We start from the raw sequence: 13,775 nt of genomic DNA, 5'->3' as shown, positions 1-13,775 counted from the left end.
CTGGAGATTGCAGACTGGAGATTGCAGACTGGAGATTGCAGACTGGAGATTGCAGACTGGAGATTGCAGACTGGAGATTGCAGACTGGAGGTTGCAGACTGGAGGTTGCAGACTGGAGGTTGCAGACTGTAGAGTGCAGACTGTAGGTTGCAGACTGTAGAGTGCAGACTGTAGACTGTAGAGTGCAGACTGTAGAGTGCAGACTGTAGGTTGCAGACTGTAGAGTGCAGACTGTAGGTTGCAGACTGTAGATTGCAGACTGGAGATTGCAGACTGTAGAGTGCAGACTGGAGAGTGCAGACTGTCGAGTGCAGACTGTCGAGTGCAGACTGTCGAGTGCAGACTGTAGATAGCAGACTGTAGATGGCCTTGAGCACTGTCTAGGGAATACATTTGAAAGATATTGGGCTCCACACCATACATCTATATCTGCTTATTCAATATAGAGTACTGACATACAGTTTGGACATCATATAGAATTATTGAGGTTTAAATTATTGGACATCATTTTGTTTCACATCATTCAAGTGTGTGTGTGTGTATCTGTAGCTAAAATTCATGGACATATTTGTTTGATTTAAAGCCTTCGAGTGTGTGTGTGTGATATGTATATGTGTGCTATATGTTGGATGGGAGAAAGTGAGAGAAGCAGCTGTCGGTCGTCTGGCCTTAGCTTGGCTGGAAGTCAGAGACATTCCTGTGTGTGTCTGTGTGTGTGTGTGTGTGTCTGTGTGTGTCTGTGTGTGTCTGTGTGTGTGTGTCTGTGTGTGTGTCTGTGTCTGTGTGTGTGTGTGTCTGTGTCTGTGTGTGTGTGTGTGTGTGCGTGTGTGTGTGTGCGTGTGTCTGTGTGTGTGTGTGTGTGTGTGTGTGTGTGTGTGTGTGTGTGTGTGTGTGAGCAAGCTTTCATGGCTGGGTGTGTGTACTGTATGTATCCGTGTGTGTGTGTGTGTGTGTTGGAAGGAAGCCTGTAGACTCGTAAGAAATCAAACAAAGTGCCAAAAGAGGCAAACAGAGATTCCCTCCCAGAGTGCTGAGTATGGAGGAGAATACACACACACACACACACACACACACTCACACACACACACTCCCTCTCTGGGATGCACAGAGCTCTATCCCAGGATAGTGGACCTCACAGCTGCGTGGGCCAGCTAGTTTTGAAAGGCAGCGCCTCCTCACACACACACACACACACACACACACACACACACACACACACACACCTTACACTCGACCTACAGTGCAACGTTACCGCTAGCCTGTCCTATCCTCCTGTTAACCCCTCAACATCACGTACTCACCATGTCCTCCTCTCTCTCTCTCTGTGCCTCCAGGGACATTCCAGCTACATCACACACCTCGACTTCTCCCCAGACAACAAGTTCATCATGTCCAACTCAGGGGACTATGAAATCCTTTACTGTGAGTAGTGCGTTTTACAACTTACCACAACATCATGCATGGAATACTACTTAGTAGCATATGTTTTTATTATATTAGTAAGTATATTTCCCTGTAGAATGGTAGTCCTACAGTAGAACATATTAATTACACCAGTCTCTATCCACTACCTAGCCACTACCTAATATCTATATTGTCTATTGGTCTAAATCTATGTGAGGAATGCTTCCGTAGACAGTGCGATGTTACAAAGATGTGTTGTTAGGGTGAGATGTAACAAGGATGTGTTGTTAGGGTGAGATGTAACAAGGCTTTGTTGTGACAGAGATGTAACAAACCTCTCTCTCGCTCTGTAGGGGACATTCCAAACGGCTGTAAGCTGATCCGTAACCGCTCCGAGTGCAAGGACATCGACTGGGCCACCTACACCTGTGTCCTGGGCTTCCACGTCTTTGGTTAGTACTTGTGTGTGTGTGTGTGTGTGCGTGTGCGTGCGTGCATGCGTGGGCGTCTGTGTGAGCATGTGTGTGTGAGCATCTGTGCGAGCATGTGTGTGCGCGTGCGTGCGTGTGTGTGAACATCTGTGTGTGTGAGCTTCTGTGTTTGTGTTTTCTTGTCCCATATGGGCCTGGGCTATGTGACATCTCTAGTATTGTTTCCCAGTGGACCCCGGCGCTGGAGCGCTCTAGGCATGCACTGCGATTGGGCTGAGTAAGCGCACGGGCGTGTTCTCCTCCCCTTGACGTGGCGGTGGCCGGTGGAGTCGAGCGGTGTTTCTGCGGGGGGCTCCCAGTCACACGCAGCCCCCCCCCCCCCCCCCCCCCCCCGAGAGACTCGCGTGTCTCCCTTTCTTCCCCCTCTCTCTCACGCTCTCTCATTCTCTCTCCCCCTCTTTCGGAATGGAAGACATCACAAGGGCTGTACTTGGCGTCACGGCCAACGAGCGTCCCGCCTCCCGGCGCTCCCGCTGACAGCGGCGCAGGGCTGCTCTCTCTCTCTCTCTCTCTCTCTCTCTCTCTCTCTCTCTCTCTCTCTCTCTCCCTCTCTATCTCTCTCTCGCCGCCGCGTTCGTCTCTGCGCTGCATCACACCTCCCCTCTGCTTTCTCTCACAACCGCCCCATTCTCTCTCTCTCTCTCTCTCTCTCTCTTTCCCTCGCTCTCCTTCTCTTCCCCGGGCCTCTCTTCCTCTCTTCACCCCTCACACTTTCTACCTCGTCTCACAACCCCCCTCCCTCTCTCTCTCTTTCTATCTCAACTCAACAGTCTTTCTCTCCTCTCCCCCCCTCTCTCTCTCTCTCTCTCTGAGTGAAACCTAGGCCCAAAATAGTGGAGAGCCACATCAGCCCCCTACTCCACAAGGCCCAGCTCTTTATGAGGCTGGAAAAAGACTTAACTCCTGAATTCAGATTCCAGAGTTCTCAGGCAGTAGATCGGGCCCACTCGACGGGCCGGGACTGGAACCGATAGGGCCCCCGAGATTACGCGTGTGTGAAGTGTGTGTGAATCACTATTGCTGTGCGTCGGTGTGTGTGTGTGTGTGTGCGTGTGCGTGCGTGTGTGTGCACATGCATGATTATAATTGAGTGCATGTGAGAAAGAGAGGAAAGGTTGACAGAGAGTGTGTATATGTCCTATGTACATCTTATTTCAAGTGTTGGTCTGCCCCCTGGTGGTATTTATAAGACATAGCCTCTTGTACCTTGTAAGGTTGTCTGACTGTGTGACTGTGTGTCTGTGTGTCTGTGTGTGTGTGTGTGTGTGTGTGTCTGTGTGTGTGTGTGTGTGTGTGTGTGTGTGTCCGTCCGTCCGTCCTTGCGTGTGTTCCAGGGGTGTGGCCCGAGGGTTCTGACGGCACGGATATCAACGCCCTGATCAGGTCCCACAACAGGAAGGTGATCGCCCTGGCCGATGACTTCTGCAAAGTGCACCTCTTCGCCTACCCCTGCTCCAGACCTAAGGTTAGACAGCCTGTCTATAGACTGAATGGGATTCAAAAATAGTTACTATAGGGAGGGAAAGTGAAAACATGCGCCCCTAGTGGATTTGTTCCTATCGGAGAGGAGTTTCACTGTAAACTCCCATAGACCGCATTTTCTAATAATTACTACGAAGCCATTTCGGTGAAGTTATCAAAACAAAAACTTGAGTGTCTTCACAGTAATAACCTACTAACCGTGATCATTTCAAACAGTATTTCACCTTCTTTAAAAAAAAAAAATTGCTCCATTCCTCCAGTCAAAGTCAATGGAATTTAAGAAAAATATTTTCATAATTCGGATTGTGATTGAAAATCAACTATGATCACCAGAATCAATAAAGTTTGTCTCCAATTATTTGCCGTTTAAGGCATTCTACTAACTTTTCGGTGTCGACCAAGATATAATTTTTCAAAAGACTTGTCTATGAGAAATCCCATTCATTCTCTCGGCATTAGGAACGCTACCACTAGGGGGCGATGAGATTACTTTCCCTCTCTATACTTACGGTTACTATACTTACTGTCATTCACTTCATTTGGCTGATAGTGTTTGGTTGTCCAATGTTTGAATGACCCCTCTCTCCCCAGGCCCCCAGCCACAAGTACAGTGCCCACAGCAGTCACGTGACCAACGTGACCTTCATGCACAACGACAACCACCTGGTGTCGACCGGCGGGAAGGACACCAGCATCATGCAGTGGCGCCTGGTGGAGAAGACGCCCTCATTGGTCCCCAGCGACTCCTCCCTCTCTCTGGGGGAGGGCCTCCTGCTTAACTCCACCACGCGCGGCGTCCAAATGGCGCCCCAGACGCCCATGCCCACCGAGCCAGCTCCGGCCCCGTTCCCCCTGACCTCTGACCCTCCCACCCCCCCGTGCGGGGTGGCCACGCCTCCCCCGACGCCCACCGAGCTGCCCGTGCCCACGACCAACGGGCAGCAAGGGGAGAGCTCCCCGGAAACCCCTCCGCCCCCCACCGACCTGACCCCGCCCCGCTCTGAGTCCACGCCGCCACCCTCTGACAGCACGCTGAGCCCCAAGGACAGCCTGGACCCGAGCGATGACACGGCCACACCCAGCGACGAGGGGCGTCCCTTCACCCCTCCCTCATAAGGGGGAGTGGCGAGGAGGAAGTGCCCTCTCGCTCGGCACCCCCGCCGCTAGGCATGTCACCGCACCTCCGGCCTCAACGCCGCCGGGCTCAGTGTCTGTTCAGGTTTCTCTCTTGTTCTTTTTTTTTTAGTTCTCTTTCAAGCATCCTCTTTTTAGATTTGCGCTCGTTGGGTAAGAACATCCCGTGAGCGAGATGAGACGGCGATGTTGGTTTCTGTTGATGTTTTTTAGATGTTTTCATTGGAAGTGTGTGCGGAGAGATCGGCGTGGTTGTTTTTAGGTCATGCGGTTAATTGGAGTGTAATGGAATGTCTCGGGGAGATAGACCATCACGGACACAGGAACGGAGAGAGACACACAAACACAGGGACACACAAACACTAGCACTCACACCGACACTAATACGCAAACACTAGACACACACACACATACACACACACACATACAATCACACAGACACACACACACACACACACACACACACACACACTCACTCCAACATGATCACACTCCTATTCACGAGGGACCTAGATCGTGCTGACAGATCACACTGCAGGATCAGACTGTTCCTGCTGAAATCACAGGAATGTGTTTAAAGAGAAACATACATTAATAAGTACTTAATGCCCAGTATTTCTTTCTAGTTTATCTGCTATCATACTAGTGAGCCATCTCTGAGCCTAGACGAGGCCAGGAGGGTAACCCTGGCAACCACTCTCTCCTCTGTATCTACGCTCTGTTGCCGTAGCAACTGATGCCTACCTTATCACCATGCAATCATACACACCTGCAATAACCCAGCATTTCATAGGATAAGGTATTACAACACACACGCTCTTTGTCTGCATCTGCAGTTATACAGTGTCCCGTCGGGCGGTCTCTTTGATCAGGTGTGTTTGTGTGTGTGTGTGTGCGTGCGTGCATGCGTGTGTGTGTGTGTGTGTGTAAGCCAGACATGCCTGCAGACTGCGTCTCCCATGTCAATAAGCAGTTCTCTCTGGTAGAGTGCCTGCAGGTTGCCAATTGCTCCAGCTTCACATGCAGTTACGCAAAACAAAACAAAAAACAGGACTCTGCTCAGTTTTGTCCCACAGGATATCTTGTGTCCAAGGACCACAATGCAATGCAACACCAGCTACAGACGGGGCTTTTTCACACCTGCTCTGCGCACGACAACATTTTTTTCCCCTTGTCATCCTCTTGTTGGACTGCTACCTTTTAAAAAGCTAATTCTTGGGACTGTGCCGTCACCCTGCTCATTGAACTGAGATGTTTTTAGAAAATAAAAGAAAAGAAAGAAGATTTACAAAAAAACAGAAAAAAAAGTCTTAAGTGTGTGTGAGCTGCCGTTTACACGTTTGTGTCATTCCAGAGGAGCATCGATAGCTTTTACCCCCGCCCCCTTCCCTCCCCACCCCGCCCTCATCCCAACACTCCTCCCTCCACCCCGCCTTCATCCCAACACTCCTCCTTTTGCAGAAACTCAGGATTGGTTCACGTTCACCGGAGCACACAGCCAGCAGAGACTGAGAGAGACTGAGAGAGAGAGAGACTGAGAGAGAGACTCTTCTCCTTCAGCCTTCTCTCCTCTGATGGCATGCTGGCATCGCCCCACAGAGAAAGGGCTCATCTGTTCTTCAGTTGGAAGTCAGCAAAAGAATGAGAGCTTTATTATGTACTTCTTGGGTGTGGCTCTGTCCTCTCTAGGTCAGCACAGATCACGAAGGGAATATGTGTTTTGATGATGATCTAGTAAATGCAAAGCTATGGTTGGGTTACGTGTGCAGGATGTAATGACGGCAGGATTGGTAAAGTTAGGATTGTCTTTGCCCATGTGATGTTTTATTTTAGCTTGGGTTCGGTGTGCTGAGAGAGGAGAGGAGAGGATGATGTAAAAATGCATGAAAGCTGTAGCTAGACGGCATGTTTGCACTCTCTCACAGAGAGATGGAGTGAGGGACTGTAGGCAGAGTGAAATGCATGTGATCCCTGTGGCAGGTTAGGTAACAACAGGGTAGTAACGCTGCAATAACGACAGCGTATACGTAGATGTTGCAGGAGGGGCAAACACTGTGGCAATGTTCTACTAACGTTGTCCTCTGACACACTTCCAGCTGCTCCTCAAAGAACCTCTTTCTCTTTTTATCATTTTCATTTTCTGACTTTTTATTTTGTTTTCTAAAAATCAACTGCTTGTGTTTTTTTTGTCGTCTTCTTTGAATGCTATATCGATGTCTCTAGTTTTCGTCCTGTAGTTTTTTCTGGTGAATCTGTTTTTGCGCCCCTGAATGCCCTTTGTGTGAGTGCATGAAACTCAAAGTTAAAAATCAACACTTCCGAACCCCTCTTACAGTATATCTTAAGGCCTCAGTACACCAATCCCAAAGTGACAGATATCTCTTTCTTTCATAACTCATATCTTTCTCTTTCTGGAGGCCTGGAGTAGTCTCATAGTGCTCTTGTCCCATATCCATCCATTTTGTACATTCAGGTGTGGCTACTTTATGTATATAATGGTATGCCTGTGTGTATATATCTGTTCCATCCTGCCCTCAGAGAAATGAAGCGTTCTCCATTTTCACCACTAGGGGGTGTGCTCCTCAAACTCATCTATCAGGCAGGCAGACAGAGGGTGTCTTTAAAAGAGCCCGCATGACCAGATGGTGTTGTTGAAAATAGTGGCCCCAAAAGTGCTCTTCCCAACAAGTTGTGTGGTTGTTGTTTTCTGTGAGCTGGCTTTTATAGAGAGCCTTCACAGTTTATATATGGGGACTACTACTCTTGTTAACTACAGTGTCATGGCCGTTCACCCTGCCTGCCTGCGTCTGTGTGTGGGCTTGGTGGCGGTCTGCCAACATGAGGCCTACAGTAGATGTCCTTTGAATGTTGCTCTGATGAATTGCCTTGGCAAATGAAATGTCTGCAAAGAGAAGGGTTTGGGATGGAGGAGTCGAGAGAGAGAGTGTGTTTTTTAGTCGGATGAGGGTTTTTTATGGGGAGGTAGGGTTGATAAGGTTAAGGTAAGGTAAATATGAACACTTTGACATCCTATGTATTGGCCTTGATATGGATGTGAGTTTATTGGGGTCACTTGGAGGGTTTTAAGTCCATCCTCTGATGTCCATTCATCCATGTCTTTTTCAGGGGTCTTGTTTTGTTCTGAAGGGCTTGTACAGATGCAGATCCACATGCTTGAGTTTAGGTGGGATAGTCCAAAACACACACACATACACACACACACACACACACACACACACAAGAGAGTAGAGACGTTGAGCAGAGGGTAAATGCCTCCTTTGGCTGGTCAACATCTTCGTTCTCTTCTGCCCTGTGAATGTACATGTGGGTGTCCAGAAGAGACGGGGGTGGGGTGGGGCGGGGCGGGGCTAGAGAGGTTGGTACTCACCAGGCCATGCCTACCAACCTAGAGGGCATCGGGGGCACATGTCATTGGATGATGGGGGCTGGGGGGGGTTTATAAACCTTTTTGTGATAAACAGAATATACATGGTCATGACCATACATGATGATGATGATGATGATAATAATGATAATAATGATGATGTTGAAATGATATGTTGATAACATATGCCTGACAAAAAAAAGACACAAAAAAAGGTTTCATGTGACAATGTTTGAGCCAATCTGTCTCTCATGCATTCCTGTCAAAATGACGGAAAAATACTGAAGATTTAAAAAAAAATATATATAAAAAAAATAAACATTTTAAAACGGTAGAGTCTGGTATGTACCTGTCATTCAGACCACACTGTTTTACATGTGTGTTAGTAATGGTCATGTTTTTTGTTTGACGATTTGGTTCACACCCACTGCATGATGTCTTGTCTCTGTTTTTGCTGGCTCAGGAACAGTGACTCCCCTGACTGCGGATCAGACTTGAACTCCAGTTGTATCATCAAACGTCTCTGTCTTTGTTTGGACTCTGACCTTACTTTGAGAGTACTATTGATCTGGACCGTGTGTGTGTGCGCGCGTGCTTCTCTATGCTGGGGGACGTCCAGGGTACGGCGAGCAGGACTTTGGCCCTGTTGGTGAACCCCATGTGTAAACAGTGGACTGGGCCAGTGCTGCTTAGTCAGCAGGACAGGACAGGACAGGACAGCTGGTCCCTTCTGATCGCCACACAGATAAACAGACACACTGGAGCAGAGGTGTGTGTGTGTGTGTGTGTGTGGGGGGGGGGGGTCTGACTGGACCTGACACTCATTCTTAGAGGTAAAAATGATATAGACTTTATTGAATGTCACATTACAGCTAGTCATTTACAAACACATGATCAACGATTATGATGACTCGGTTGAGTGTCAGGACTATAGGTGAAATCAGTACTCTCCCTTTTTTCTGAGCTGGGGCGTTGGTGCCTCTGGTGCCTCTGGTGTTGGTTTTAGGCATTACAGCGGTCCTTGTGGCAGCACTCCCAGCCTGGACGAGAGCAGAAATCCAGCCTGGTGCATCCCTTCTCCCCAGTAACTATGATGAAGAGACATGTGACACATAGAGTGTGAGGTGTTTGAAACGACAAAACTTGCTTGATTGTCACATGTATCATAGTCTTGTGTCATTTAACATTTAAGTAATTTAGCTGACACTTCACTCCAAAGTGAATTACATAAGCACATTTGTCTAGAGTGAGTGAATCGACTACATCCTAGTCGTTGGCAGCGTTCCAAAAGAACATTGTATACCAGGTCAAAGGCTATCTACAGTACTTTGAGTTCAGTGTATGTTTGGACAAGTGAGAGTGTGTTCTCCTCACTCCTGGTGTAGCAGGCCTGGGGTACTTTGCTGGAGCACGAGAGCAGCTGGTTGTTCACCATCAGGAAGTCCTCTCCATAGCACTTAATATTGAACTGCTGTGCTGTGGAACAGAAAATAAAGAACACAATGTTTGAGTGCTAAACAGGCTAAAATGATGGAGTTGAATACTCTTGTTTCTGCAGCCAGGATTCATCATAAAATGGATTGTGTAATTTACATATAATCATTGTTTGGAACAGACTAAAGGTTTTGAACTCAATAAACAGAATTGGCAGTTGGCTGTGCAAATCAGGGAGCCAAATAAACAGCTCTTTTTACAGATGCAAAAAATGATTTAGGATGAATTCACAACTTTGTCTCATAGTACTGTAGCCTATTCCACTGACACCACTGTCAACTCCGTTATACACAGTAACCCCCCTAAACTCACGCACAGTTAAAAAAAAAAAAAAGTATACTGTATTAATTAATGGGGACAACTTCTGCTCTTCTATGCATCTCAGCCGTTGGTTAAGTCGAGGATAGGGTCAGCCTTCCGGTCGCTGGTCTGATGCTAAGCACTGGACCACCTACCACCGTTGACAGTTGGATAATACATGTCCTAGCTGTACACTTTCAGTAATCTATCCAGCATTATCCCCAAAAAACCAACTCCTGTTCTGCTGGTCTGGCTTGTGCACTCTGGGTCATCTCGGGTGACAGACAGACAGACAGATACCATTTTAATAGCCATATGAGCTAGGGTTGGGGTTCAGTGCCTTGCTCAAGGGCAGAATGGCAGCCAATGATTGATGCGAAATCACTAGTCAAGTCACTTTCATCACTTTTGTTCTCAGGTTGGATGCTCGAAACACTGGGCTACATACCGCCGTTATGATAACAGATAACAGCTATTTGCATGTGTCCTTTTGCCCATCCGTGTGTGTGTGTGTGTGTGTGTGTGTCCTACCTGTGCACAGCATAGGCAGCAGCAGCAGCAGGATCAGGTAGGTTTTCATTGTTCCTGTATTGGTTGTTGATTTACTAAGGTTCAGCGTTGTGCTGTGCACTGAGACTCTCCCTGCTTTTATACTGCGTTGTGTGTGTGTACACAGTAACCTCCCCCCACAGACACAACGCCAGATTAACACAAACAGACAGTGTTGCACAATAACGTCAATGTCTGCACAGGGATATACGAGTTCATATTCTTAGGAGGTTTCAGGATTTAAGTGATTATCTAAAAGAACTGACAAGGTTCTGAGTTATTTGCATGAAAAAATGCTCCCTTTCCAGGGATCATGATTTTATTAGTGAGATACTGTATAATCATTTTGGAAATAAACATTAGTTATTGAGAAAAATTGACAGAATAATACATAAATAGCTGCATAACATGAAATAGAAAATTGGAAAGAGTTCCCTGCAGTCATCTAAACCAGCTCATTTCCAGCATCGATGACCACGGACACTTTGGCGGGACAGATCCTCAGAGGCTCGGCGTTCCGCCCGGCGTCGCCCACGCGGGGACAGAAGTAGGGCAGCAGCCTCTCTCTAAACCCGCAGCCTCTGAACGAGTAGGCCTACATGAGGGCCATGTCGGCCGGGTCGTAGAAGGACACTTCCCCGCCCTCGTAATCCAGGCACACTCTCACCCTCCTGGGCTTCCTCTTCAGGGCGAGCCGGGTCCTGGGCGTGGTGCAGGCGACGTACTGGCCATCGTCCCTCAGCGCCAGGGCCCAGAACCCGGAGGTGGAGTTCACGTTCAGGACCCCCAAGTCCCAGCGGGTCTTGCTCCCCACGTCCACCTCCCAGGAGTGGCGGCCGCAGGAGAAGGTCTCGTCCCCCAGCACGCACACGTACCTGTCGCAGCGCTCCGGGTTGTCGGGGAGGTCGGGCTGCAGTTCGCGGTGGCGCACGCTGGCGAGGTCTTCGGACAGAGAGAGCCAGGGGGCGGCGGTGTTAGGGTCCAGGGTCACGGGAACTGGAGGATATGGAGAAAGGTAGACGGGGGAACTTAGGAATCTGTACAAAGTATCTCTTGTACTATTGACAGACTTCTTTATACAGTAGTGATACTCACGGTACTGTACCGTCTCCTGCATCTTCTCCCAGACTCTGAACCTCAGGTTGCCCAGGTGTTTGGCCACGCCGATCAGAGACCCAGTGACGGGCTCCGGGTCCGGCAGTGTGCATTTGGCTCTGAAGAAATAGAATATTGTCCAGGTACAGTATTAGCGTCCCTCCATGAGAAATCACTAAAGAAAATCCAAATGTGTGTAAACCTGGATCATAGGCAGTACGAGAGTGTGCGCACATCCACGTTATTCTAACAGGCGCAGCAGGATAGAAAGATGATCAAATAGAAAAAAAAAAGAGAACATCGGCACACTGTTTTCCAAGCACCCACGGTGATTTATTAGTACAACATTTCAACCTAAAAGGTCAAAAAATATGTATCTGACGTATCTGACGAAGACCTTTTAGGTCGAAACGTTACATACTAATTAATCACTGTGGGAGCATGGTAAACAGTGTGCCGATGTTCTCTTTTCCTATGTAGGCCTGGATCATACCCACCCTGCCTTGATGGTCTGGTAAGCCTGGAAGTATAAAATAATATGTTTGATTATAGTTCCTTACAGAGGAATAATGTCTACATTATGGATGGGGGTGATTTTCAGGGTGCAGAGTGAGGATGTGTTACCTGCAGGAAAGAGAGATCTCCAGCCTTTAGATTCTGTTCTATCTCACTGATGGTGCTGGAGAGAGATACCACCTTTCTGTTCAGGTGTTCAATCTTCTCCTCCATTATTATCGACTTGACGCCCACCTCTTCTGTGAGGGCCAACAGACGAGCCGCTTCCTCCAGCCGCAGGAAATGGTGCAGTTCCTCAAACTCCTGCTTGATCTTCTCCTCTGTTTGACTAGCCTGGTTCTGGGGGGTTCAATGGTCAAAAGGAAAGTTTGCATGTTTGCTGTCTGGAAATCACCTCGATAGAGAGTTCTCCTTATATTATTTAGGGTCAGTTCTTGTTGTGATAATAGCCTTGAAGTCAAGATCTGATCATTGTTGTATTATTTTCTGTTATACTAGCCTTGATATGCGCTGAAGTTCTCTCACACTCATTTTTCACTTTCTGGAAGGTCTCCAGCTTTCTTCTCAAAGGGAGGAGACATGCTTTTACTTCCTCCTGTCGCACAAAGAAATGGAGAGAGTGAGAGAAAGAGAGAGGGGGGGGGGGTATAGAATGGTAATGTACTGTAACTGTACATTAAATCTTACAGTCAAAGCCACCCAGACCATTGACCTGAATACATTTTGTATGGGTTATTGAGATGTATACCCTTATTTGCATTGCCTACTCAGCCAAAGCTGAGTTTCATGTTAGCAGAGTAGCCATTCTTGCCAAACCGGTTCAGACTCAACCACGGAAATGCACTGTACATTGGCCAGTGGCCAGATTTATAACTGGGTAGGCCTAGGGCACCTGCTATTAAATATGTTACAGTACTGTAAGCGTTGTAACCAGAGGCGTCTGTCAATACCTTAAGCTCCGGAGCAGCTTCCTCCACAGGGCAGAGTTGGTGCTGTCTGTGTCTCCTCGCCGTCTGACACACCATGCACAGAGCCTCCTGGTCGTCCATGCAGAACAGGAGCAGCCTCTCCCCATGCAGGCGACACCTGGCCTCCCCCTCCTCCATCGCCAAGGACACTCTTCTCCCTCCGAGCTCCCCGTCTCCCCTCGTCTCCGACACGCTCCCTCCTCCGCTCCCCCTCCGTCCCTCCCCGTCCCCGTCCCCGTCTTCTCCCTTCTCCTCTTTCTGAGTCTCCTCTCTCCTCTTCTCTCTCATACAGGTCTCCACAATGTTCCTCAGGGCCAGGTTGCTCGGTGGAGAGCTGGTCAGGGTCCTCCGTCGGCACACCGGGCAGTCTTTTCTGACCCGCCCGCTCCAGTAGGTGTCCAGGCACTGCCTGCAGAAGCTGTGGCTGCAGCCCAGCACAACCGGGTCTCTGTACAGGTCGCAGCACACGGGGCAGGTCATGTCTTCCACCAGGCCCTGCGGTGTGGCAGCCATGACGGAGAGTTGTGTGTCTACGGTGGAAGGAAGAGTAACTGCCCTTTAGTTGAGCAGGGTGAAGGCAGCGTAGATGAGGAACGAGGAAATGGTTGTGGTATTTTAAAGTGTCTCTCTCTCTTGCTGATTCAGTATGTATACACAGTCGGGAGAGAATGCTGTTGGACTGGATATCGGCTTTCGTTTTGACATACTGTGCTTCCAGCCTGGGGATGCAGAGTATTATTGGAATCCCATAATCATAGGCGATTTTACCCCTTCTGAGAGTAGGGGGGGCAACATTTTGACGTGAGAAAAAAAACAAAACAGTTCTGCCGTCCCGTCCCATCTATTTACAAAGAATGCCAGTTGTGAACAGTATGCTTATAAGAAATCCGTATGACAGTTCAATATGCACAACGCATCAAACTTCATCTAGACACCACGAGCATGTCAATATGACTT

At 48.4% G+C, this 13,775-nt stretch overlaps 2 protein-coding genes and 1 pseudogene across 3 annotated transcripts in view; 1 reads left to right on the top strand and 2 right to left on the bottom strand.

Annotated features, from left to right (window-relative positions):
- Positions 1–4,493, top strand: part of eml4 (EMAP like 4) — a gene marked incomplete at both ends in the record, with an annotated part of 40,719 nt that extends 36,226 nt beyond the window's left edge. Inside the window, 4 exons of the mRNA XM_084458651.1 lie at positions 1,335–1,422; positions 1,758–1,856; positions 3,230–3,360; positions 3,969–4,493. Of these exons, the coding sequence (XP_084314777.1) occupies positions 1,335–1,422; positions 1,758–1,856; positions 3,230–3,360; positions 3,969–4,493 (843 nt within the window). The remainder of the gene's footprint in view (positions 1–1,334; positions 1,423–1,757; positions 1,857–3,229; positions 3,361–3,968) is intronic.
- A 4,227-nt stretch (positions 4,494–8,720) lies between these two features.
- On the bottom strand, positions 8,721–10,334 carry LOC311326104 (uncharacterized protein). The gene is made up of 3 exons (XM_084458949.1): positions 10,222–10,334; positions 9,271–9,372; positions 8,721–8,984 (listed from the first exon to the last, which is right to left on the bottom strand). The coding sequence occupies exons 1-3, from the start codon at positions 10,268–10,270 to the stop codon at positions 8,899–8,901; spliced, it is 237 nt and encodes a 78-aa protein (XP_084315075.1). The 5' UTR covers positions 10,271–10,334; the 3' UTR covers positions 8,721–8,898.
- Positions 10,335–10,684: 350 nt separating this feature from the next.
- On the bottom strand, positions 10,685–13,331 carry LOC311325972 (zinc-binding protein A33-like; annotated as a pseudogene). The gene is made up of 4 exons: positions 13,119–13,331; positions 12,074–12,189; positions 11,335–11,453; positions 10,685–11,235 (listed from the first exon to the last, which is right to left on the bottom strand). The product of its transcript is annotated as a zinc-binding protein A33-like (transcript).
- Between the last annotated feature and the right edge of the window lie 444 nt (positions 13,332–13,775).

This window comes from Borostomias antarcticus (genome assembly GCF_949987555.1).
Source record: "Borostomias antarcticus genome assembly, chromosome: 25".
In the NCBI taxonomy this organism is placed as follows: Eukaryota; Metazoa; Chordata; class Actinopteri; order Stomiiformes; family Stomiidae; genus Borostomias; species Borostomias antarcticus.
This window is presented reverse-complemented; position numbering and strand designations above follow the sequence as displayed.